The sequence below is a fragment of the Trachemys scripta genome, chromosome 20, assembly GCF_013100865.1.
Source record: "Trachemys scripta elegans isolate TJP31775 chromosome 20, CAS_Tse_1.0, whole genome shotgun sequence".
In the NCBI taxonomy this organism is placed as follows: Eukaryota; Metazoa; Chordata; order Testudines; family Emydidae; genus Trachemys; species Trachemys scripta.
In genome coordinates this window covers 6982390-7009576 of record NC_048317.1, presented here as the reverse complement: position 1 = coordinate 7009576, position 27187 = coordinate 6982390, and the positions used below count along the sequence as shown (strand labels likewise).

At 40.2% G+C, this 27187-nt stretch overlaps 2 protein-coding genes across 4 annotated transcripts; both read right to left on the bottom strand.

The window, feature by feature from the left end:
• Window positions 1-897: 897 nt before the first annotated feature.
• LOC117868270 (zinc finger and BTB domain-containing protein 8A-like) lies at window positions 898-27187 on the bottom strand. Of its 3 annotated transcripts, none has more exons than XM_034754092.1 (4): window positions 26893-27160; window positions 8395-9361; window positions 5203-5372; window positions 898-3113 (listed from the first exon to the last, which is right to left on the bottom strand). In XM_034754092.1, exons 2-4 carry the CDS (start codon window positions 9329-9331, stop codon window positions 2781-2783), a joined length of 1440 nt encoding a protein of 479 aa, XP_034609983.1. In that variant the 5' UTR covers window positions 9332-9361; window positions 26893-27160; the 3' UTR covers window positions 898-2780. The 3 variants fall into 3 exon arrangements, with proteins under 3 accessions (XP_034609983.1, XP_034609984.1, XP_034609985.1); XM_034754093.1 differs by lacking the exon at window positions 26893-27160 and adding an exon at window positions 10398-10565; XM_034754094.1 differs by lacking the exon at window positions 5203-5372 and having other exon boundaries at window positions 2953-3113; window positions 26893-27187.
• On the bottom strand, window positions 15326-26943 carry LOC117868271 (zinc finger and BTB domain-containing protein 8A-like). Its single transcript, XM_034754095.1, has 5 exons — window positions 26893-26943; window positions 25734-25780; window positions 22191-23163; window positions 17872-18032; window positions 15326-16324 (listed from the first exon to the last, which is right to left on the bottom strand). The coding sequence occupies exons 3-5, from the start codon at window positions 23134-23136 to the stop codon at window positions 15992-15994; spliced, it is 1440 nt and encodes a 479-aa protein (XP_034609986.1). The 5' UTR covers window positions 23137-23163; window positions 25734-25780; window positions 26893-26943; the 3' UTR covers window positions 15326-15991.

Sequence of the window (27187 nt, the reverse complement as noted above, 5' to 3'; positions counted from 1 at the left end):
ATTTATTGTGGCTGACTACTGATTGAATAGGCATTTTCCCTCTTACCTGTAAATCAGGTTTCTGTTAGCAAATTACTAAATGAACTGCTCTCTGAAGCTATTCAGTCTCTCTATACACATTCCTTTGTTAGGTCTGAAAGTTAGTTCAGGTTGGTCATAGAATGTTTTACGAAGTTTTAATTGTAGTGTATTATGAGTTCTGGCAGAAATGGAAGAACTCTGCTTGGATTTCTTGCCTCTGCCAGCCACTACAGGAGTTTTGTCAAGGTGAAAAACTTTGAGTTTTCTGTGCAGTTTCAGAGCAAACCCATTGTGCAAATTTCTGCGTGAAAAGGAACATAAAATTTGACAGGTGATAGCAGGGGGAAATCTGGAATAATTAAAATCTGCTATTGGAGCCCCTAAGCAATCTCCTTTCACTTCCCTGTTTTATCAGAGCCCACCTCTGGTCATCCCATTCTGCCATATGAAAAAGAATGGACAAGACTTTCTCTGCAGACAGTTAACACTGTTTTTGAGGCAGACAAAGGTAAAAGAGGGTATTCCTCTCTCTAGAAGATGAGCATGCTACTTCTGGACTGCTCTCAGCTTCTGCCAGTGTAGAAACTTAGGACCCAGACTATGATCTCCAACAAGGCATTGCCCAGGTTTTCATTTAACATTCCTGCTAGCCATCAACATCCCAAAAAGAAAATGCTGCTCTCTCAGGTAATGCAGATATTAAATTAAGATTATGCATCTTTACATAAGTGGATTTCAAGTAGTGCTTTTTAAAGATATAAATGGGTAGAGAGGTTACAATCGTACACTTTTGTAATGTTGCTGTAGTTAATCCAGATGTCAGGCAAGCATGCTTATTGACATAGTAAATTGCAGGTTTTATCTCTTTGCACTATCAGAGAAAAATTCAGACCAGGCAGATTTATGGAAAACAGAAATTTAAGGCATAATCCTGCATCCATTGAAATAAAGGATAACACCAGTAATTTCCATGAGGGCAGGATGAAGCTTTTAATAATTATGTCCAATTATCTTTAAATTATCCAACTCCAAATTATTTCTGTCCAAGAGGAGATTGTAGAAAAGCACACTAGTAGCATGCATGTGTTTGTTTCATGTTTGCAGTGCTGGTTAACTCACTTTATCAGAGAGTAAAAGTGGCTTATTTTGTCTCAGCAGCATTCTCTGGTTGGCACTAATGACCTCTTGTATTCTAATTGTAGACAAAGTAACCAATTGTATATATGGTTTTCAGTGTATACTGTTCACTGAGATAGCTTAGAAAAAGAAGATTACAAGGTTCTCCTGGTGACAATGACTTTGGGAACAGTAAGTATGTGGGGACCCTTTTACCTTAAACTCACCAGTTCAAATTGAGTACAGACCACTATGGACCAAAATATTCAGTGACTTAGATTAAAATTAGTTGGTATTAGTTCAGTTTCTAATTACCAGGTGTACAGGTTAGTTAGCGGGGACACCATTGTTGATAATGTAATGTGTGGACAAGGAAGGAACTAGCATGAAGGCTAAAACAACCCTTTTCACCCCCTGAAGGTGTTTCCTTTACAGTAGTTTTGGGAAGCCTGAACTGTCATTGATTGTGCTGTACCTGTTCTAATTAACAAATCTGAGTCATGGTGAGTGATGTAATATCTTTTTATTGGACAAATTTCTGTTGGTGAGAGCGACAAGTTTTTGAACAACACAGGGCTCTTCTTCAGGTCAGAGCTCTATGTGGCTTGAAAGATTGTCTCTCTCACCAACATAAGTTGGTCCAATAAAAGATATTACTTCACCCACCTTGTCTCTCACATATCCTGGGACTGACACAGCTACAACTACACTACATACAATTCTCAGTCATGTCAGTTTGGCACTTTTGAGAAGTACAAAAATTCATTATTTAAAAAAATTGCTTTCCTTCGGTAATTAACAAAAGACTGAGTGGATTTTGATGGGAAGAATGAGTATTCCCGATTTTCAGAGTGAATAAGACATTTAGCGGTATCAATGATTGATTTCTCTCAGACATCACTTGATCTGTGATGCATTGACTAGAAGTTATATCCATTTGTTTATTTTCTGGGAAAATTTTCCTGAATGAATGGTCTGCTGCTGTTTTTTTTTTTTTCTTAGAAGAAGTTTTACAAAAAAGTGCTTTTCCAGATATGTGCTATCACATCTAAAACATTTTATATACAATATTTCTGAAAACTTTTTCTGGCTTCTCTAAACTTGATATCAAGAAATTATTAAATTCCATGGACGGGCACCCTCATTTCTGGATTTTAAAGAAGATTTTGTTTATGTTCTATACTGGGCTACCTTTTATATTTAGCTGTCACCAGGTGATACTGGATATAAACTCCACTCTCCCCCACCCCCCCGCCACCTATAAAAGTTTTAAAATAGGGTAATTTACAGTGAAATGTGAAATTTTAAAGTGTTTTTACCCCCACACACACAATGGAAAAAGGTTTGAGAAGGGAACCACTGTCTGCTATAAAGTTATCGTAGTAGTTCAGTCTCATTGTTCATCCATTATTCCATCTCAGGATGGATTCTTTCTAATGAAGCAAAATATTGATACTTTGAGTAACAAAATTCAAAATGGACTCAATGGCATGTCCATAAATGCATGCAAGTTTAGACAAGTTCATAAGAAGCCAATATAGTAGATCTTTGTATATTAACAACAGGCTGGTTGGGGGCTAATGGTCAAGACACTGTAAGTCAATGTAAGAGGGGAGATTTACTAATTCTCAGTTCACTCACAGCTACCTAATATTTGGCTTGACTTCCTGTTCTTCTGCTTCATCTTCACTATCATCAACCTGTTGGATGACCAAGTCAGTAGACCCATCCTCCACAATCTCCACATCAGATCTGTTGTCTTCATTGTAGTGCCACCTGGAATCTTTATCCCCTTCTTGTGGAAATTCAAGCGGTGGTTCAGCCTCCAAGTCAATGCGGATGCTGTCTATGCCAGCTTCAGCCAGACACTCATTACAGAGTCTGTAACGTCTTGTCCCCTCTTGGACCACTTGCCCTGTTAGCTCAGTCACGTGGCGCTTACACTTTCTGCAGATTGGCTTACAGGCCTGATGAATCTGTGAAAATTGAAATGGATAAAAGCTGATATTTTCCTCCAAAAGAGTAGGATAGCCAAACCATTTTTTGTTTTGTGAAGAGGCAGTCAGATCTCATTTGACAACTTCGTGCTTCACAGGTTTATAAAGAAAAATTAATTTAGGCTGATTTAAACAAACCTACTGCGCAGCCCAAAAGATTTCACAAGGGAGCTGAAAACCCTATGTTATGATCTCAACAGTACAGAGCACTTGTCTTTTTTGAAAAGTTCTGTCTCAGTTTAAAGTTTATAATTCTGTCCTCAAGGACAGGCCTGGTTGGGAAATTAAACTTTTAATGTTAAAAATCCAGGCAGCATAGCAAAATTCTAACTACCCCAGAGAACTGAGTTCTGGCTTCATTATTTCATAACTGGGATTTAAAAAAAAAAAAAATCTGCAACAAAAAATTATGATTTGTTAATGAAGTAGTATGACAGAACTGTGCTCATTCAACAATTTGTTATTTCAAATACAAAATTTACCAAATAAAAATAAGAGGGAGAGCATACAGGCTTGTACGTATACCAGAGTTTTCGGTCACAGATCACCTAATTTCATCTTTCTGTAATTGGCCTACAGACACACAATTTTACTGACACACATATTACTGACACACAATTTTCAACCTCTCAGGGTCCAAAAACATGAACCTAATATGTGACACAAAGTAATTATTCATTCATTAAGATGGATGTAGGATTAATTCCTTAAATGTAAATAGCAAGTTTAATTATTATTTTTCTGATACAACTTTTTGACAATATAAATGAGAAGATAGCAAATGCGTGTGGAAAACAGTTAGCTTTGGGCCTGAATTGAGGTAAGTGGACAGTTAATGAAATCCTCTGGTTTGAGTGGTAGTCTTTTTTGGGAGGGGGAGGGCGGGGAAAGGAGTAAAAAGAAGGTCACTGTCTAGTCCTCAGTGCCACCTTTGTGATGTGCTAATACTCACTGTACGTATATGCATATAAGCATGGATAACCATATTAAAAAAAGTCTAATACACAACTATTTCAGTCTTAAATAAACTGTTTGATGTATGTACATTAAAATGTACACCATATACTGTAGTAAGGCTTTTTAATCTATGGTAAAGGCCTACAGGACAATTGTGAAAAGGAAACAAGTACATGATTTTAATTTTCATTATGAAACGATTAAAATGATAGCGCAGAATAGCTTAAAATATCAAAAGGATTATAGTGCTTTCACACCATGGTATATCCCTCTCTAAAGAGCTTGCTCTTCTGGGATAACTTTTAAGCTATTCCCCTCACCGTGTGTCTTCACTCCTACTTTTCCCACCTGTTACCACATGCAGCTCCTCCTCTCAGCCAGTGGCGCAGCTGCAGTTGCTCTAGGTCCTCCATCCACCCTGCCAGATCCTTCTTCTACTTCTCTGTTGACATACATCCCTTTTCAAATATTACAGCTTATCTCCCCAGTACCACCAGTTTTACTTTATTCCTGAACTTATTTTTAAAAAACAATTAAATAGGTATTAAAGGAACAAAACCAAAATTTAAAAGAGCTACATTTGTGTGCAAGACTACCTACTATGGTACTAATACTTAAACTGAAAATACAGAATTTTTCTTTACTTTATGTATAGTCAAATTGGTTATTCAGTTTGTTTCCTCATTTATATGAGTCTTTCACAGAGCAACAGGGAAGAGGGAGAAGTGATTAAGACAAAGAAATTGATGGGGCAAGAGTAGTGCCAAAAACTACTTTCAACTCCTTTTGAGCAACATTCACCCACCTCCAAAGGGCTCACACAAGGCCTATGACTATTCTGAGGTCGTGAATTGTACATAGCCCTTTTGCAGGTCCTCTAAACAAGGATGAAATTCATCCCTTTTCAAGAGGATTAAATTTCAAGTCGACATGTTTTTAAACCACTAGAGTGCCGTTTTATATTAACCTTGCTTTAAGAAAACTGGCATAATCATGCCAAGCAGATTGAGTAACTTAAAAATAATATGCAGCCATGACTACATTATACTCCAAGACATACACTTGTACACACATTAAATGAAACCATGCAGTCTGTGTCTAAAATACATACTGTTCGAAAATGGCTACTTAGGTGGTCTAGCCTGCTAAATCTTTTTCCACATGCCTCACATGGATAAGGTCGTTCTCCTGTATGGCAACGAAGGTGGCGCTTTAGGTCTGCTTTTCGCTTCACCACATGAGTGCAGAATGGGCACTTGAATCTCATCCTGGGCAGATCATCTGTTACAAAACAATCCTATTAAATATCTGAAAAAGTCATAACAGGTCCAATAATGTGACAAATTCTAAAAGATACTTTTTCTAATTTATAAATTATGTTGACTATGAAAATCGGTAGAACTGCATGTTGTTTTCATTCTGAAAGAGTGAATTAACATCACAAATCTTTCAAAGTCAACCCTTCAGTTCCACAGGATGTCATCGTTTTTTCATGTTAAATATATAGCAGTGGAATAAAAGAAAAGGACTTGACAATTGGCTGTACTAAAATGGATAAGAATAAAAATAAAGGATATTGACCTAACTTGCAGGATGAAACTAGGGAGTCACTGTAGTTTATTTTGAAGGGTTAGTGTTTATAAGCCAGCCTGGACAAACACTTTGATTATAGTAACAATAGTTTGATAAGATAGCTATTTCAGCCATTCAAAATTACTACCTTTGTAACGTTAATGTCTGAAAGATTAGCGTTTCTACTAGTTATACTGTACAGCTCCACTGCCAGCAGATCAAGGCAGAAGAATTGAGGCGTAAATATACAAAGTTGTTTCATGCCTCAAAAATAAAATAAGTTGAAATGCCAAAGCAGTAACTAACAAGAAATGTCAGGGAGTTAACCTAAAAATTGGGGGCGGGGGAGATTAACAATGGCAAACTACATAGCACTTTCATAATGGTTTTCACCAGTAAATAAACATTATTATCCCCCATTACAGATAAACCGCTTTAGGCCGCAATCCTTTAAAAAGATTTTTTTTTTTTTACACTGACTTAACTGTAAGCATGTGGATAGTCCTATTGACTTCAGTATTTACAGGATTGGGACCTAAATGTTTTGCCCAAGATCATACAGCAGGTCAGCAGGACATCTGGAAATAGAACACAGGTATCTTTTCTCCTATTGCTATGCCCTTCCACCACATTATAAATGTTGTCATCACCATGACCTTCCTCTCTTCCTTCACAGGCTATTAAAAAAAAAAAAAAAAGCATGATGGGGCAGGGGGAGTGTTCCTTGACTGGTGATGTGCAATTAACAGTAAAATAGTTTTGAGGAACAAGATTCCCTACTATTGGCATAGATCTTGCTGGGCATGAGTAAACTTGCATATAGCTTGATTTGAGTGCAAGGTTAAACTGTAAACAAGGGTGTGACAAGCTATGTGCTGGAGATGGTGTTTTTGGTTAGTTGCGATAAGTGGGAACATGCTGAACTGATAAGCTTGAAATGTAAATCAGGTGAGGACATAAGTGATTGGTCTTTACACAATCTGCAGTATGATTGGTCCTTACTCGATCTGTACACTGTGTAAACCAATTAGATTCAAGAAGCATAAATGTTAATAGCTAGGAAACTGTGTACTGTGTGATATGACGTAGAATCGCGGTATAATCCTGTACCTAAAACCCCTGCATCTGGGCCTGGCTAGTGTGGGCATAGAGCTGTTACATCCTAATAAAGTAACTTGAGTGACCAGCTAGAGTCAAACTGAGTTTTTGGATCCCGGAAAACTGGATGAAGTTTTCTTCTAGAATTGGATGAGTTTTTCTGGATAAGTCAAGTGGAAGAGGTCTCAGAAGGAATCCCAACACCTACTTCTGCTCTGTTACATGAATCTTAGGAACAAAGCAGCCAGTGCCTTCCCAGAATGTGAAGCAGGATAAAATAAACTGCATTCTGATGCCCTTCACTTCCACATGAATCTTTGGTTGGTAAATCTTAAGTGATCATATATCTGATCTCTAGTGTTTGGTTGTCTGCTACTTAAAACTTGAATTTTGTAAAGATATATATTATCTGGAAGACTTTACCTGTACTGCCCAATAGTTGGCAGAACATTATAATTATTGCGCATTACTAATTGTGACCAAAGGAAGAGGTGACAAAGCAAAAACCTCACAAGAGAGTCCAATTATTAGAGTATAATTTCAAAAGATATTTTGGGAACATGGACGCAGGAGAAGTTTTAATCAACAGAATTAAATTTTAAAAAATTAATAAAATAATCACAGAAAGTTTGAGACCTGAAAAGGCTGGCCTGATTTAGCTGCCACTCTCTGCCAAAATTTTAATACTTCTATAAGAACTTAAGACTTTGATCCTACATACCTTTCTTAGGGGAAAAAAAAACACCCACTTTGGTTCCAGCTCGAACTAGTAGTCTCTGTGATATTCTCTCCACTAAAAAGAGAACTTTGGCTAAAATCAACTACTGAGAGTGCGCTTTCACAAACAGCTCATAGTTCAGGAGTTGGAACTATGTATACACCTTACAGTGCTCTACATTAACTGTAAAACCTCAGGAAAGAGAGACCTGGGTATCATTGTGGACTGCTCAGCAATGCTGCATACTGAACAGAAGTCAATATTAAAGCAACAAGTATTAGAATGTAAAAGGAATGGATTGAAAACTAATGTAAAAAGATCATACTGTCAGGTGGTACACCCTCACTGGGAAATATTGTGTTCAGTTCTGGTCACCATATCTCAAAAAAGATTAGCAAAAATAAAGGGAATATGAAAGTCAATGGCGCTACAGATTTACCCTAGCTGAGAACCTATCCCAAGGTCCCTAATAGTTTGCTGCATACCTTTGATGCATGACTTTTGTTTCTGTGTCTACCTAAGGGCACATGGGTTAATGCAACAGAATTATAGTGGGAAAGGAAAAGAAGTGAGAGCTCTGATTCTGTGAAACTCACCCCATTTTGGAATCCTTCCAAAGCTTGAGAAACCAATTCAAAAGTTAGTGACTGAAAGTAGAAAGATACTGTACATAGCCATAACAGAGTTGTACCACAGAGGGAATATTACTTTCCAATCTTGCATTTCTAGGCAATGCAGCTGAATGTATTCCCTCCCCCCTGCCTTTTGGGTGCAATCATACATATTTCCCCATTGATGGAGCTGGTGATATAATAGATTGTTATATAAATTTTCCATTGTAACTTTCATACAGTAAAGATTCAACAACATTTTTGAAAGAAACTGAGGAGAGAGGTACAAATGACCAACTCTTACCTTCAGCCCAGCTCCCCATTACACCTAAAATTGAGGGCATGTTGCCATATTGCTCATCTGCTTTTGAGGACTTTGACTTGCTAGAAGAATGGGGTGATTCATGCTCTTGCTGTGACACACCCAAGCTCCTTGGCATCACATCAGACCCCTGACCATATTGGTACCCAGCATGGGCAGAGTCAATTTCTGTGTCAATTTGGACTTCCTCCTCAGATTGAGAAATGTGGCTAGTGGGGTCTGAGGATCGGTCTTCAAGCTTGCTTGATTTATAATGGGGAATATCTGAGGATTGTTGCAATCCTAAGTGTCTAGTTTTTTTAATGGAATCCTGCCTTTGGTCATGTTTGGCCAGCTGCTGCGCATTTCTCTGAGAAGTTGGATAGTAGCTGAAATTGCTCCAAGCATTGCCACTCATCACACAAGTCCCTTGATCAGGATTTAAGTGAGAATGAGGGGGACTGTTCTCTGTTCTCCAATCAGCACCATACACGCATGAGCGTTCCACACCATTGGAATTTACATCTTTGTCTGACAGGCTGAAATATCTATCCTTCTCCTTCTCACTGATGTCCAGTGATGACTTAATGAAGGTCTTACAAACACTAATAACATCAGTCATCTGAAGATAACTAGCCGCGGACATGACCTCAATGACATTCTGGCCAGTGAGAGAGAGTTTGCCAGAATACACAAAATCCAGAATAACGGTGAACGTGTCAGGAGAAAAGGCCTGGAAGGTAGCTGTGGTTGGCTGACAGGTCTCCTTTGAGCTCTGGGAAAGGAGCATTTTGAAATAACCACTACTGGCAAACAGCACATTTCGGTGCGCTTTGAAAACCTTCCCCTCAACCAGAATACAGCAGTCACAGAATAAGTCTTGCTTGCGCTGCTCATTCAGTTGCTGCAGGAGATGGAATTGATGGGAAGAAATCTCCATTCCAAACACAGGGGAACAGGAAGCGTTGCTCTACAATAAAGAAGAAGGACACTCTTGACAGGCTACGTGTAAACCGGAGTTGCTGAACCCAATTCTAAAAGCAGCGGGTTTTTGTGGGTGTGTTTGAAAGCGAAGGAGACAGGATGATGCCCCGAGACCTTTCGTTCTTGGCCCCAGGGAACAGCCCACCTCAGCCCAGCGAGGAGAGGCGCGCAACCGACACCGCTGCGCTCACCGCCTCTGGACGGAGGGGACCGGAGCGGCCGCGAGAAGCCGCCGGCCCCAGGACATTGGCGGAGGGCGCTGTCACTCACCCGCGCGGCCCGTCCGCATTGGTCCTTCACCCATCGGGAGTCAGGGACGCCCGACGGCGCGAGGCGCGCCCGCCCAGCGAGCAGGGGCAGCAGCGCCTAGCGACTAGAGCCCGCAGTCGCCTCGGCCGCGGCGGGCGGGCGGTGCCGGGGCCCTAGTGGCTGCGGCGCCAGTGCCCGGCAGGAGCCTGCAGCCCCCCCCGCGCCGTGGGGCCCCAGCCCGGCAGGAGCCTGCGGGCTGCCCGGGCGGCTGGAGCTCCCGCACCCGCTCGCTCCGGGGTAGCTCTCCGCAGGCTCACGCCTCTCCCTTTGTGCGGCTCCCGCGGGGCCCCCCATGAGCCCGCCCGCCCGGCCGGCCGGCGTTGCCCGCGCCGCCCCTGCCCAGATGGCGTCCCAGCCGCCGGCGTGTGACCCCTTCTCCCCGTCCGCCGCCTCTCGCCCCGCGCCCGCCGCCACGCTCCCGCTTCCCACCAGCCCTTTGTTGCCCCCCCCGGCCCCTCGCAGCCGCGCCTGGGGCTGCAAATGGCGCCCGCTTGGGTCTCTCTGCAAACGCGGCTGGCTCGGGGCTAAAGCTCGGCCCCGGAGGGCGCCCGGGCCCGGGAGCGTCCACACAAGGGCCCCGGCCCCCTTCGGGTCCGAGAGCCAGCGGGAGCCGCTCGCCGCCCCTTGCATTCGGCTCGCCCTGGGGCCGCTTCAGCCCCCCAAATCCCAGCGCCCAGTCCGGCCTGCCGGCGTGCTGCGGAGCCGCCACTTACCGGCTGGGTTCCGCGGGCTGCGGCGGCTGAGCCGGGGAGAGCGGGAGGCGGGTGCGGGATCCCCAAACCCCCGGGCTGGGGCTCTTGGTCGCCTGAATGCAATTTGCGGGTCCCGCCGCCCCAAACCCTGGAAGCCCGAACGTGAGAGAAACAAAAGGTATTTGCTGACGTGGGNATAAATGTGAGTTGTTTTGACTAAGGATTGTAGGATTTGACCATATGTTGTTAGTCAGTAATTCAGTTTGAAGCAGTGCAAAAAACACAAAGAGAAATTTGTGAAGACGATACTAACTTGGTGTTAATTTACTTTACCACAAAGAAAGAATTATTTCTCCTTTTGTCACCAGCTGCCTTTCATTTTCACATACATACAGGGGGACTCACAAAGCAGTACCCCTAAGGGTTGAGTCAGCAACTGCAAGTTGTGTTTTTTTAAACAGATACAGAGAGAATGAGGAGTCTGGTGGCACCTTAAAGACTAACAGATTTATTTGGGCATAAGCTTTCGTGAGTAAAAACCTCACTTCTTCGGATGCATAGAGTGAAAGTTACAGATGCAGGCATGTGTCAGTATATAATGCCTGCATCTGTAACTTTCACTCTATGCATCCGAAGAAGTGAGGTTTTTACTCACGAAAGCTTATGCCCAAATAAATCTGTTAGTCTTTAAGGTGCCACCAGACTCCTCATTCTCTCTGTATCTGTTTAAAAAAACACAACTTGCAGTTGCTGACTCAACCCTTAGGGGTACTGCTTTGTGAGTCCCCCTGTATGTATGTGAAAATGAAAGGCAGCTGGTGACAAAAGGAGAAATAATTCTTTCTTTGTGGTAAAGTAAATTAACACCAAGTTAGTATCGTCTTCACAAATTTCTCTTTGTGTTTTTTGCACTGCTTCAAACTGAATTACTGACTAACAACATATGGTCAAATCCTACAATCCTTAGTCAAAACAACTCACATTTATTCAAATGGGGGGTTTTACCGAATGAAGACTGCAGAATATGGATCTGCCCTGTAAGGTCAAAAATCATCTGCAAGTGCCAAAAAAAAAAAAAAAAAAAAAAAAGATAGACCCAAGAAAACAGTAGTATTGGAAGCTTTAACAGAACTACTGTTCTCCACAACTTCAGTTTCCTGATTTTGTAGAGTAACATCATAATTTTTTTTATAATACAAATGAAGTATTAGTATGGGGCATGGTTAAATGAAGGTCTACAAAAGAATGGCATCTATCATATAATAATGAGTGGAAACTACATGGGGGAAATGTTTTATCTAATAACTTTTGTTTCACAGATGGCAATGGCATAGGTATGTGACTGATATGTAATAGATTATAATATTTTCTCCTTTGATGTTTAATTTTGTATTACTTACAACTTTATGCATTCTTAAATGCAACATAGATTAACAGTGTATCTATTTTATTAGGCAATAATCTTATGAATAAATTATTGCAAAATTAATAAGTATTTTTATTTTCTAACTAAAGGCCTGATTCTACAAAGACTTGAACACATGCTTAATATGACTTCAGCAGGTCTTGAAGTTAAGCATATGCATAAGTTTTTGCAGAACCAAGGCCTATGGTTGTCCTAGTAGTCAGACATTCCTGTGAAGCAATGGCAATAGAGGACATAATCAATGTTCTGGAAGATAATATCCCATCATTTTACTTTGGATAAAATTACAAGAGTGTTACCCTACATGTAGAATCATAGATTATTAAGGTTGGAAGGGACCTCAGGAGATCATCTAGTCCAAACCCCTGCTCAAAGCAGGATCAATCCCCAACTAAATCCCCAAATGGCCCCTCAAGGATTGAGCTCACAACCCTGGGTTTAGCAGGGCAATGCTCAAACCACTGAGCTATCCCTCCCCCTCTATGTGAATGAGAAGACCCATTTGTATTATAGCAGGAGATTTATTGGATATGTGTAGTTATCGCATTGTTTAACATAGAACATGCAAGTGAAAAAATAAAGTCCAAGGGGGAATTCCCAGTACCATTTCAGTCAAGGCAAAATTTCCATTGACTTCAATAGGGTCACAATTTCCCTCTTTATTTCTTGCAAAAAGTAACATATTCATTTCTTTAAATGACAAAAGATGTTACTCAAAAATAATGTTTTTATTGCTATTAGAAAATACAGTACCTTAGTGTGTGACTAAAGACAAATCTTTGGCAATTGTTGCTTTTTAAATTAAAGATTTTTGTATATTTATTTTTACTTAAAGATATTGGCTGAAATCCTGCTGTGTTAAAATCAATGGCAAAAATCCATTGATTTCAATGTGGCCAAGATTACACCCATATGGTCAAGTATTTTAATCCTAAATGTGGATAGTAAGGCTAGCTAGAGAATATGTAATTAATTCTGATATCAGAAAGAAAAAACATAAGTCATTACTTCATTGTTAGATTGTTTTTAAACCATTACAAGGCCAATAAAAACCAAAACCTGCAACAGTTAAGAGTATTCCTAGATCTCTATTAAGAGTGCTGACAGTATCATCAATTATTGCTTAATAAACAAGGTAATTAATTTAAAACTTACTAGCTTTCAAGTCCTTTACCAATAAGGTTAAATTGTTTTTTCCAAATAAAAAAGATCAAAATTGAAAGGAAAGCTTGTTTTATAACTTTACAATAAATAGAAACAATATAAAGCCTAAAAAATAATGGGTAGTGGTCTATTAAAGATGTTACCTAACCATTTAAATTTAAATATTTATACTTTATTATGAGCATTGACTATTCCAATGTATACTTTAAGTTGAAAAGTATCAAGTATAAATTGGAACAATCAATGCTCATAATATCCACCTTTTAAAAGCACTTTGATATTAAAAGGGATATACATACGTGCAAGTATTAAATTTACCAGCTTAGTTTTAGTTAGTACATGACATGGGTATGTTTCTGGCATCATCCCAGTCTTCATGCCTGTTTCATTTCTGCGAGCAGACAGGATAGGTACAAGAAACCTGGAATCAGAAGATATTAGCAAATTTGAATATCTTACTGATAGAGCAGAAGAGGCAGGAGATAGCACAGCTTATGCCTGCAATCACAAAAATCCCACACCCTTGATTTCTTGCTGGTGGGTTTTCTAGTATAGAAGTTAGGATTTAACAGTATTGTAATCTTTGTTTTGAAGGGCTGATAGACTTTTCAAGATCAGGAAGAAAATTTCTTAAAAGTTGATTGTTAGGGTAGGTTACATTTTGAGACTGTCAAACCAAATAATCTCCCTTTAAGGAAAACAATATTTTTGAATAAGATATGTCCTCATTTGATTGCTAATTTTTAAAATATTAGTGAGCAGGCATACAAATTTTCTTCCTAACATTTGCTTTATTTCATTGTTCTCTACAGTTGCGCCTGTATCCTCCAAGTTGTGCTGTGCATGTAGACCCCTTGCACCCATCAGGAGCCTCCTGATTTTTGCAGGGCTTTGTGCAGGCCTAGAGCAGTTTGCAGGATTGGGGCCTTGGACCATAAGTCTCAACTGTACTTGCAACAAAAGAACCATTGTTCTTTTGAAAATAGAGCAGAAACTAAGTAATGTCATAGAACAGGAAGAATAAGCTCTCTCTTTCCACAAAAACTGGGGCACCTTGTGATAGAGTTAAAGGTTACTCAACATGTTAAACATAATGTAATACTTTAGAATCTTTCATTCCTATCCATTCAAAATTTTTAACCATTTTATTTGTTTCCTCAGATTTTTGTAGCATGTGAGTTCATTTTTCTACAGTTTAATTTTGTCTGTATACTTCCCTCTGAAAACAATTGTTTGTACACTCAATATTTTTCTATATTAGGTTTAATCTAGGTTGAAAATTAACAGCTGAATTTTCCAAGCCTTAGTAGTTGGGCCCAGATCTGGAAAGATGCTGAGCACCCAGAATTCACATCAACATCAATGCCGTTGGGTGCTCATCACTTATCAGGAACCGAAGAGGGTGCATCTAAACCAGTAGATAAGCACATAGGTATCTACATGTTGTTTTGGTTAGAATTTCAAGAGTCACATTGTGTCTAACTGTTCTGAAAATCCAATTACATAATTGTGCCCAGACAGTGAGGGTTGTGGGGATGAGGAACTAGTGCTTGTGTGCCTGATTGGAATATTCAGGAAGATTTATGGGAATACTTTTGCTCTCTGGGTGTAAGGTTCCAGTCTCCTTAAAGCATGACTACTTTTTCCCTGGCACTAATGTCAGACAGGACCCTGGTGATCAATCCACACTTTAACTCAACATTACAGAATAGATGTTAGCTCTGTACCTTTTGAATGCAGAGTCCCCGGGATTGTAGATTAAGACAACTATCCTAGATCTCCTATTTCAGTAAACCTGCCAAGGGTTTCACCTGGGATACTGCTAGGAATAGCCCACATTCTGGACTGTTGGACATCTTGCAGACAGGGAGATTTTTGTTCTTACTTTGTACATACATTTTGTGCAAAGGAGACCACATAGGTATTAGTTTGTATAGTTGTTTTATTTAGTGCTATGTCTCATATTTCTCAGTTTTTGAGTTAGTGTTTCAGGCTAAGAAAGTTTCTCCTAGAGTTGGGAGCCAGAGAGGATTGATTGGTAGGAAGAGCTCTGCTGGGGGTGAAACTACTTGCAACAACATGAGGAGGAGGAGCTCAGAGGCCAGACAGATAGTCTTATCTTGTAAACTGGCTCTAGAAAAAGGAGATTAAAATCTCCTTCTCTTCAGTTAGCTGCTAATATAAAAATTATTAGCATACATTTTACAATGTCTTTCTTGGTTTCATTTAGGTATCATAAAAGTAGAATTAACACCAGAAAAAGTTAAAAGAGCTCTGCCTTATGTAAAATATATTTGTCTTGAAAATCCAAGAACTCAAATACAGTATATTTTTTCTTTAAATGTTATGTGATATTTGCTAAAGAAAAGTTCTGCTGCTAATATACAAACACAAATTGCTGTAATAAGGAAGACTAACGTACATTCATTTATTTGAAAGATAAATTTGATGAATGAGTTGTAACAGATTTTTTCAAAATAAGAAAATAAATGTACCATATACTTATACTGAGATTCTTTCAAAAACAAAACATAAGAAAAGTTTAATGGAGCCCTTGGCTACAGAGCACTTTGAGTGACACAATACCCTTTCTGCTTCACGGTGGCAGAATATTTTAATTCTCATTCTATTTTGCTGGATGAAAAATGCATCCTATGAACAAGAGTAACTTAGAACTTGTGCAAAAATGATTGCTTTTTAAAATGGTGTAATGTTTCTTAAAGAGAGAGCAAGTATTGGTGAGAATGTAATGTTTTTTCCTTCATTTAAAAGTCTTTAAGGAATATTTTAATAAAAAAGTTATTCATCCCTCTAGTCGTTCAAAGGTGAATTGTTCATCATTCTGTCTTGGGATTCTTTCCAATGTCACAGATCTTGGTGTCTTGATGAATACAAAGCATGCAAATAAGACCGTATCACAGTCATAATGACAGAACTTTGCTTGTTAACCAGAGTCTGGGGATATGGGCAAGACACAAGAAGTTAATGTAATGGTGAGATTTACTAGTTCTCAATTAATTAACAACTAACTAATATTTGGCTTTACTTCCTTTTTCTCAGCCTCATCTTCACTATCATCAACTTCCTGGATGACTAAGCCAGCAGAGTCATCCTCCACAACTTCTTTAGTTCTGTGTTCTTCACCAAAGTGCCACCTAGAATCCTTGTCCTCTTCTTCTGGTGAAAACCCAAGTGATTGTTCAGCCTCCAAGTCAATAGGAATGCTTTCTATACCAGCTTCAACCAGACATTCATTACACAGTCTGTAGCGCCTTGTTCCTTCTTGCACCACTTGCCCTGTCATGTCAGTCACGTGGCGCTTACACTTTCTGCAGATTGGCTTACAAGCCTGATGAATCTGAAAATTTAAATTTATAAAAAATATTATCCAACAGCAGCATAAAAATACAAGTTATTTTTCAGATTCTATCCCTTAAATTTAACAATTCTGTGATGTAATAGGACCAGTTTCCTTTCATAAGGAGAGACTGAAACTACAGCATGTACTTTAATAAATCTGTTACATATTCAGGGAAGAATTTTTGAGAAGAATATCAATTGCACAGTATAATCAGTACTCTATCCACATCTAAGTTAAGAGAGATATCTGCTGAAAGTTCTAATAGGATGTAGAGCTTCTGAAAAAATGCTAGATTGTCAGCACTATTGATTAAGTCCTCTATAAATCCAAAAACAGAAATGGCACAAATTTCCCAGTACTACTCATCTTGCCAATAGCTTGGTCTACACTAGGTAAATTAGGACTCATAATTAGAGCCCTACTTGGATACAAATAATTTGTATCCATGCAGGGCTCTACTCTACTCTACTTCACCACTGGTGAGTTACACCAGTTTTAGTAACAACAGAAGCTGTGGTGTAGAAGTGGGGTCAGGCAGATAGGAATTTCTGTTGCTATGTCATCTAACTCTTCTGTAAGGTTAGACAATCCAGTAATAAAAGGTCTTGAGTCTGGCCAGTAGAGACTATCTCTGAGACTGAAAAAGTAACTCAGTTTCCATACCTATTCAGTCCACAGTCTCTATGCTGGGACTTCCAGCAAGATTATCAATTAGTACAAATGGTGGTGTTGATTTTTGTGAACAGTACTGAGACAATCACTTCATTTCATCATAGATCACCAAACAGCTTTGGAATGTTATGTCTCTTGGTCACTATCAAAATGAGATAGATGTGAACTAGTGTAGAGATGAAAGGCGGTTACTAGAACCATGTGATTCGGGTGGGAGACAATGCAAAAATTACTGGAAAGAGATGGGAGCTGGTCAACAACATTCCGTGCTTTTTTTTCCCTATGAAAACTAGGAATCAAATCTTGTTTCGGTTGGTAGTCTCATCATAATCCCTATAAAAAAATTAAATGTCCACTTCACAAACAACTTCACAGTTGTGAACAATTAGCAGTCTTTCTTCAGAAGAGACAGAGAACTGTAATAACAGGATTTCCACAGGTCAGGACTGAGGTGTTTTGTCAGAATGATCCAGAAAAGCTTAAAAGGAGTTTACCCACAAACTGGGTCATTTCAGGGACATAACATTTTGCAAGAGGGAGAAAAGATAAACATTGGGAAACCTTTTAAAATACCAGACTGGAACAGGAAAACATTTAATTTGAGCATTAGTTATTCAATATATTCTTTTTCAGTGTTTGAATAATGTACAATAATTGACCTTTGTATCCTGAAGACACAAGTACCATGCTCATCTTAATAATCAGAGTTGTTCTTCAAATCCAAGCAATAATCACAACAAAATGGTTTATTTAGAAATGTTCAGAAGCAAATAGTCTAAAGTTCACCCTATTGATTATTTACAGAAGTGACTGGCAGGTTTATGCTACACACATTTTAAAAAAATCTGTTATATGTTAAAAAATATACATACTGTTCGAAAATGGCTACGCAGATGCTCTAGCCTTGTGAATCTTTTACCACATGCCTCACATGGATAGGGTCGCTCCCCTGTATGACAACGAAGGTGACGCTTTAGGTCTGCTTTCCGCTTCACCATATGGGTACAAAATGGGCACTTGAACCTCACATCATCTGTTACAAAATAGTCCTGTTAATTTCTAAAAGTTTCATGCTCTTTTTAGTAGTGGGGAAAAAAGCAATGACTAACGTTCCAAACCCAAATGAAGTGTATCAGACTTACCAAATTTATCAGATTTTCTGATGTATAAATGATATTTTGATTATGAACAGCAGAAGAAGATCTAACAACTTTTTTTAAAACTGAAATAATTGCAGATATTTCCACTCAACACTGAATTTCTAACATGACTACGCACAGCATGAAAGAATCGCAGCCTTACTTGCATACCTTTAGATAATATGTTATATCAAAACCCTCATTAACTGGTCATGTACCAATCTGGGATATTTTCCCACCATGTTTTACCAGCATATTTGTACACAAAAAGTCTTTTTTCTAAACAGCCTTACTCTCCTGTTGTATTGTGTACAGTAGTGTTGACACAATCCAAGGTTTCTGACATTGGATTTTCTTACTATAGATTCTAGAAGCAACTGTCATATCATGAACACTAGATAGTGACAACAGTAAATGAATCAAGCAAACAGAATAAAATAGATAAAAAATAGCTTCTGTTTACACAGAAAAGTCTTGGTGATTGTAAGTGATAGAAAAAGAAATCCAGTAAGATAATGACAGTTTTTGTCTTATCTGAAATACTTTAATTATGAAACTCTATCCCTCAATCCTCAGTATAGGACTTCCCTGCTGCCATCCATCCCTTAATTCACCTCAAGACCTACCTCATGGCAACCTTCTGTAGCCAAGTGTGGCATCATGGTGGGCCGTTAAGGGCTAGCTTGCACCAGCACATTTGTTGCAGGGCTTCAGTCCCTTTGATAGTATAGAGACATGTGACTAGGAGGACAGCAAGGCCTTTTGGCAGAAGAGTCTGAAAGAGATCTGGATGGTGGATCAGGGAGTTTCTTCACTGGCAGACTGGAAGAAGAATGGCTATTAAGCCGTCACTGCCAAGGGACTGGGGAGGGAGCTTGAGTGGGGCAAGGACTGCTTAGAAATATTGTGCATCCCAGCAGCCAAGAAAGACTGAAAGAACTTTTCACAGACTCTGGCAGAAAGACTGTCAAGAACCTGGTTAAAATGGAATAACTACTCACAGACCTCAGTGCGAGGGTTGTAGAAGTCAGAAGCTGAGATGTGGATCCGAAAGGCTTTCCAGTGCAAATATTGGAGTTCAACTCGTATATTAATAAACCAGACCACAGAAGGGAGATTTTTTTAAATGAACTGTGGACTGTTCATGGAAAACTTTGAAAAATGTACTTACCTTCCTGCTAGCAGGTGAGACAGAGAAGGAACGGGTCAATTCCTATCCTATTTGAGAAGTTCTATACAGCTTGTTCTCTGCTTACCAGGAGATTAATTCAAACTACAGCATTGCCAGGCATATTTAATAACACACATATTTCCCTTTTAGTTTTTTCATGAGCAACAGTGAAATGGCTGCTAACTTTGCATTACAAAAACACATAAACCCATTTTATTCTGCAGCCAAGTTAGTTTTAGTTTTGTACCACTTTCCTGAGATTGCCCATCAAATCAGACAGTTTGCTAGTGCCATTCTCTCTGGAGCTCTGTCTACTGTGAAAGTTCAGTACACCATACAGATTGCATTACAGCAGAAGATGACGTTATTGAGGAAGGGTGGCATGACATTGACACCCTTATTTCTCTGCTGCTGCTGACAGTGGCACTGCCTTCAGAACTGAGAACCTGGCCAGCAGCTTGCCACCCTTACTTCTGCGCTGCTGCTGGCGGCAGTGTTGCTTTCGGAGCTGGGTGCCCCACCAGCAGCTGCTGCTCTCCAGCCACCCAGCTCTGAAGGCAGAGCGGCTTCTTATGCCCCTCCAGAATACATTCCGTGTCCCCCCCAGGGGGTGCACCCCCCCAGTTTGAGAACTTCGGATTTAGAATATATCAGTCATAAGACAGCCTGATGCAGATGTGCAACAGAAAAGTATGACTGAACCCTTTCTCATTGCAAAGGGTTTGGTGAATTTCTAAGAGGCAGTGCCTAGCAAAAGAGGTCACATACACAGGGGAATGAAGTGCCAAAGAAGACACCAAGATCTTATTAAATATATTGTTTTTTTAATTTTGGATGTATACAGAAGGTCTACCTGGAGTTGTGTGTCCACCCCGTTAATTTCTTATCAAAGGAAAATTCATGCTACATAATAGGAAAAAATCCTGAAAATATATAAAGACAAAGGAATGACCTTTGCAAGGAGTCATCAAGACATCATTATGTATAATCTTTTCAAATGTATTAATTAGCTGACAAATGAACAGTTTATAAGTAGGGCATAGGTTATTGCAACTCCATGATATTCCCTTTTTGAAAGCAGCAAAAGCTATAAAAACCTAGGACTTGACAAGTTTTAGCACCTGGAAGTTAGATATGGTATTACAAACTCTAAGCGAAGGTACAGTAGCTTGATCTCCTCATTAAGACTGCCTTTCCTGTAATTACGTGCTCAGTTAGTTGTAGAACAGAACTTTATGCCTTTAAAGTAGTAGCTCCAACCTACACAGGCTTTTATATCCCACACATCACTGTGGTGTATGTGCTTTCTGGTAGCTCATTAAGTGATGTGACTAGCATCTATCATGTATGGTTCTTTCATTCTCCCTTTCTCTCCCCAAAGGGAAAGTTATGTGAGATTTTTTTAAAATATATAGTGTACTTTATAATTTTTAAAAATTGATTAAATTTGTTTTTATTATTGAACCCAAGGTCAGTGAAGTGCACCAGTCATCCATTGAGATATGACAATGTAGATTGGAGGATCAGTCCATCCTTAATTGCTAAAACTGGATGATTTGTTGAAAACAATTATTAATTTCCCCTTAAATTCAAACAATTAGAAGGAAATCTTGTCTAATTAAGAAATCAAAAAGAGCCTATAACTCTAAACAGTAAAGAATCAAAACAGTTTTTTGCACTATCTGGTACAGTTGTTTTTCTGCTTGTAAGGATCATATAATAACATATTTGTACATGCATTGATAACAATTGAAATGTGCATTTTGCCCATGGCAACTATACATTTGCAGAATCCTGTTAAGGAATTAAGATCAACAACATGAAATATTCTTTCCTGAAGGAGTGCTATGTATTTTTTCACCTATCTTTACAGCATACCTGAGAGAACCTACAAGTTTGAAGACTCTCTTTAAACTAATTAGTGGCCAGTTTACATTCTAATCTAGCAAAGACACATATCAGCTACATTTAACACAATGCACTCTTTCACTCATTGTTATCAACTAGATGTTTGGTCTTCTGCTAGGATCATCTTTCTGTTAGAGGCTGTTCAATGTAGTAGTCCATCATTTTACAACTCTTCCTGTAAAAGTTGGTATTAGCACTCAGTGGCATTGGAACAATTTTAGTAATAGATATGCTGAAAGCCATTGAACAAAATTGTAAACCCTATATATGTCTGAAACCACTTCAAGCAATGGGGGTGCAGCACCCTAGTGCCAGCACCTGTTAGCACTGCTAACCAATCATGGCATTCAGCATTGGTAAAGGTCTGTCTCATCTGTCCTTAGAAGTAACAAATGCAGGACATTGTTATTAGAATAATCCTTTCTATAGGGAACTTATTTTTAAAGTTTTCAGTGAGGCAACAGCACTTCCTTAAAAGGGAATCCAAGAAACAAAGTAAATAATGTCTTCCTAGAATGAGAAATTCAGGATGAAACTGACTGGCTGCTGCTACTGTAAGAATTATCACATGACGATTCATAGCAATTTTTAAAATGAGCCTGACAGAGTTTATAAATTAATATGGACAAATAAATAAAAATCTGTTCATAGCAACAATATAAAATGTAACTTTAATTATTTTACTGGAGCCTCATTTATCAGGAATTCAAAGTCATTACAATGACTTATCAATATGGGAATGTCTAAATGATTTGCAATCTAAAAATATAACCATGGAATACTATCGGGCATTAGTTAAAAAGGTGATTCCAGATTTCACTGTAGTGCATTACTGTAACTAATTTTTCAGTTTCTAGAGCTGATCATTTTTATTGAGTTAAATGTTCAATCCATTTCTGGGCCAAAAATTCAGCAGAAAAAAACATTTAAGAACCTCTAGTAGTGAAGGAATAAATGTTTAGTTCACTCTTACCTTCAATCCAACTCCCCATAACACCTAAAATTGTGGGCATATTTGCATATAGCTCATCTGCTTTTGATGATTTAGACTTGTTGGCTGATCTAGATGATTCATGCTCCTGCTGGGTCTCTAGCAAGCTCCTTGGCAACCCCTCTGATCTCAGACCATGTTGACATCCAGCATGGGCAAAGTCAACTTCTGTATCAAGCTGAGTTTGCTCTTCAGATTGAGAAATGTGGCTAGTAGGTTCTGAAGCTCTATCTCCAAGTTTCCTTGATTTACAATGGGGGACGTCAGTGGACTGTGGCAATCCAAGATGCCTGATACGTTTTTTAAAGGAATGTCGTCTTTGAGTCTGTTTGGTCAAGTGAGACTGTTGGGTGTTCCTTTGTGAAGCTGAGTAGTAGGTGTAATTACTCCAGGAATTTCCACCCACCATAGATACCCCTACATCAGAGTCCATTTGAGAATGCGGAGGACTGCTTTCTACTCTCCATTCTGTGCTATATAAGCATGGACTCTCAGTTCCATTACTGTTCAGATCTTTTTCTGAAAGACTGAAGTAGCGATCCTTCTCCTTCTCACTGATGTCCAGTGAAGATTTAATGAAAGTCTTACAAACACTAATGATATCTGTCATCTGCAAGTAGCTGGCAGCTGACATGACCTCAATCACATTTTGACCAGTAAGAGATAACTTGCCTGAATACACAAAGTCCAGAATGACCATAAAAGTATCCGGGGAGAACATGTGAAAGGTAGCAGTGGTTGGCTGACTCATGTCTTTTGAGCTCTGAGAAAGGAGCATTTTAAAATAACCACTACTGGCAAACAGCACATTTCGATGTGCTTTGAAGACCTTCCCCTCAACCAGGATACTGCAGTCACAGAATAAGTCTTGCCTGCGCTGCTCATTCAGTTGCTGTAGGAGGCGAGATTGATGAGAAGAAATATCCATTCCAGAGAAGGGCAAACAAGAACTACTCTAAAAAAAATTGAAAATTATATTTATAAAATGTGCAATCTGAAAGAAGTAATCTGATTGGCGGAGCAAAGATTTTACCTCTGTGGGTATTCCAGTAGTCATTCCACCTCACGATGGGATCTTGGCAGATTTCACAAACTAAGCAGGGTTGGGTTTTGTCAGTACTTGGTTAAGAAACTGGGGAAAATCCAGGTACTACCACAAGTGATGTTGTAATTTCAGTAAGTGGTAATCTTTTTTCAAAACCAATAATGAAACAATGCACTAGCTTGATGCTATGGGACTCTCTGTGGAAGGTGTTGCCTTTCAGAGAAGAACTTGACCACTTGTGATCACTAATATTCCATTTTGTGTAGGAGTTAAGTGGTCCTTACCTGTAAAGTCATGCCAAATTCCCACTGGGATATTTACATTCTGCCTTCCTAAAGTCACCCTCCATTTTCAGTGGATAATTTTATTGCTCAATTCCTATTCTAAATTGTCATGCATTATTGATGTGTATTGTTAAAAGCTGCTGTGTAACACTTACCAGTAGGTTAAGTTATTCCTGAATATATAATTTGGAAAGGTCTTATAGATTCCTGTGGGATGAATGGTGCTACATACATGTAATTTTTAATACACAAATAGTAATTTCTCAACTTTGTTGCCTAAGAAGTGACAAAAAAAATCTAGTTGAGTAATATTTTTTAGAAGTGTCCAAAGTGAACAGTCTTTTATAAAGAGTGGGTGATGCTGGAACATAAAACTGTCAGCATTTAGCCACTGAAATTAACACCATTATTTTGAAATAGAATATTTTAAAAGCACAATCCCATTTTTGGTAATCTAATATCAATTTCTATTGAAAGAAAATATAAGCAGCAGTGTACTATGTCCTTACCACCAGAATTTTCTCTCCACTACCCATTCCCTCAAGAGCTCATGTCAGAGCTACCTTCTTTGGCAAAAAGGGCTGGATATAGGACTGGCTTTAGTATCTTTCAACATTGCTCCTTAGTTACGCGAAGATCACTGCAGAACAATGAAAGGTGCTCTCTCACCAGGAGCTGGCAAATTCTGCAGTCCTACCAGTCCATAAAGCAAGATATAGGTGATGTAAATCCAACACATATATTGAATGGTCAACTACTGGATTACTCTGATTGCCCCACACCAATATTTTTAGTGAACAGATGTGAAATTATCCCTTAAAAATATAAAAGCCAGGAGACCCTATGATGGAATAATACAGTTTGGGGGTACTATATATATTTGTAGGTTCCGCAGCATATTGGGAATAAAAATTAAATGACTGGAAGTTTTATGAAGTAGTGTTTGAAAAAAATCTAGAGTTTATTGCTCTTAAAAATAGAGTGAAATTCAACAGCAGTGTATTAATGACAGTCATCCCAAACTATCATCAAAACTAAGTGATACAAGACACACTATGAACATGATCTTCACAGTTCAGAAATGTATTTTAAATCTTACAATGCATGTTCAGAAGACATCAATGAGCAGGAAATTAAATCAGTATGTCAGATTACTGTTTTAGTGTACATGCACTATATGGTAAGCTGCAAGAATCTTCATCTCCTTTCCTTCCCCTCTCCCCCCACTGCTCTCCACATTTCTGACAGAGTCTAAATGGTCCTTTTTCTTTCCACAGTGCCATTCTCTACTAATCCAGAGAATTAGAGTCTAGACCAGAAAAGATGAATCTGCATCTCCAGCACGGCAGTGCAGAGAACTGGGATGGTCATATAGTAAGTGACTAGACTATATAGATCTATATATTATATGGGATGCTGGTGATGTGAATGGTTCTTTTTCAGCACTTACAAGTATTCTCCTGACTACTGTACTCTTCTCTCAATGAGGCATGCAAAAGAGAAAGTATAGATTTTTTTTACTTCCATGTAACTGTGTTAAATGGAAGCTAGGTGAAGAACACTCTCCATATCAGCATTTCTATTTTAAACCTAAAGAGACATAAAAAGCAGATATTCATGGTTAAAGTTTCAAATAATTTTATTTTTGAACAGTCATATTAAATCAAGAAAAATATTTTATTCTTACTATTATATAGAAGTGAACCCAGACCAAAAAGAAAACCAACAAGAATATCTGGAAGACTTAAGAACCTAAAGTGACAATGATTTTTAATCATGTCACAAAAGGAAAATAAGCAACCCCCTACCCAGCCCCACACAACAGGAAGATGAACTACTATTACAACAGAATGAATATCAATGCATGGCAGGTGCAACATGGATTCCTTATGTGAAAATGGAGAAACATAATGCTAGCTTTTGCTAAACATATGTGGTGACGTTCACTGGTGGCTGGAAACAGAAATGTTTGGCAACAAAATGATGAGGTCTTTGTCCTGAAGTGGATATAAGACTGCACTGATGATGCTATAACCTCTTTATCCTTAGGCTACTGCTTGAACTAAAACCTTGGATTTGTCCAGATGTCAGTAATATTTGTATCAGACTCCTTAAAAACGAATTTCAAATCAGAAGAGACTAGATGGCATACTTTATTGTGTCTGGAAAGCACCTTTCAAAGTCTGAAACACATACCTGTTATTACTGACTTTTTAAAAATCCCATTCAGCCTTCTTGCCTTTCTGTGTAAGAAATGAACAATGAATTTATTAGCGAGAAGCTAGAGGTATTACATTTACATATGAGCAAAGAATACATTTCTGAGCAGACTCAAGTCGCTTGCTAGCAATCTTCATGATATACAAGTACAGTCGAATAAATACTCATCAGTAAGCAGATACTGAAGGGATGTGGCGCTATCAAATTGAATAGAGTCGAGATGCTCTCTTCCAGCTCCCTGAGCCGGTGTGAGACCCCGCGGAGGTGTGGACGGGGGGGATTTCTGTCTCTCCCCCGTCACAGGGAAGCGGGTTGAGAGAAGGATGCGATGGACACGCTGAGCGAGGGACCAGGGGCGCTCGAACGCGCAGTTCTCTCCGCAGCGGGGCCGGCCAGTCCCTCTCTCCGCCTCCTCCTGGCCGAGGGGACCAGCGCGGCACAAGGCGGCAGCAGCCCAAACTCCCAGTGGACACCCGAGCTACCAGCCCCGGCTCCCGCACCACGGCCTTGGGGACGGGCGCTGTCACTCACCCCCACGCCCAGGCTGAACCGGTTGCTCAGCCATCGGGAACTGGGGTAGGACTAGGGACGCCCGACGGGGCTAGACTCGCCCGCCGAGCAAGGCCGGTACCTTCGGACTTCGGAGCCAGCGGTCCCCGATCGGCGCTGCCGCCCGCCTGGCTTAGCGGACAGAGCATCAGTGCCCGGGATCGGGCCACCGCGCCAGGCGGCTTGGCACGGGGCTGCCCCCATCCCCGCAGCTCCGGCGCCGCTGTCCGCAGCCTCCCATGTGCGGCTCCGCCCGGGACCGGTGTATCTGCACGAAACACAACCCTCCCCTTTGACAACTGGGTGCAGTGTCTCCTTCCCCCTTCGCCGCCGCCGCGCTCCTGCTCCCCACCAGCCCTTTGTTGCTAGTCCCGGCCCTTTCCAGCAGCGCCCGGGCTACAAATGGCGCCCGCTCGGGTCCCCCTGCGAGCGCGGCTCGCTCGGGGCTGAAGCTCGGCTCCGGACAGCGCCCGGGGCTGGGAGCGCCCGGCCGCCCGCTTCGGGTCCGCAGAGCCAGCCGCTGTCCGGGCGGGAGCCCGTTCAGCGCCCAGCGCCCAGTCCGCCCGGCTGCGGAGCCGCCACTTACCGGCTGGGTTCCGCGGGCTGCGGCGGCTGAGCCGGGGAGAGCGGGAGGTGGGTGCGGGATCCCCAACCCCCCGGGCTGGGGCTCTTTGCCGCTTGAATGCAATTTGCGGGTCCCGCCGCTCTTACCGCTGGAAGCCCGAACGTGAGAGAAACAAAAGGTATTTGCTGACGTGGGCGTTGGACAGAGACGCCCGAGGGCTGGGGACACAATTAAAGGGGCAACGCACCGATTGCAGGCACAACGCAGCAGCTTCCGCTGCTCGAGCTCGCCTTGCAACGTGGGCTGCATTTTCCTC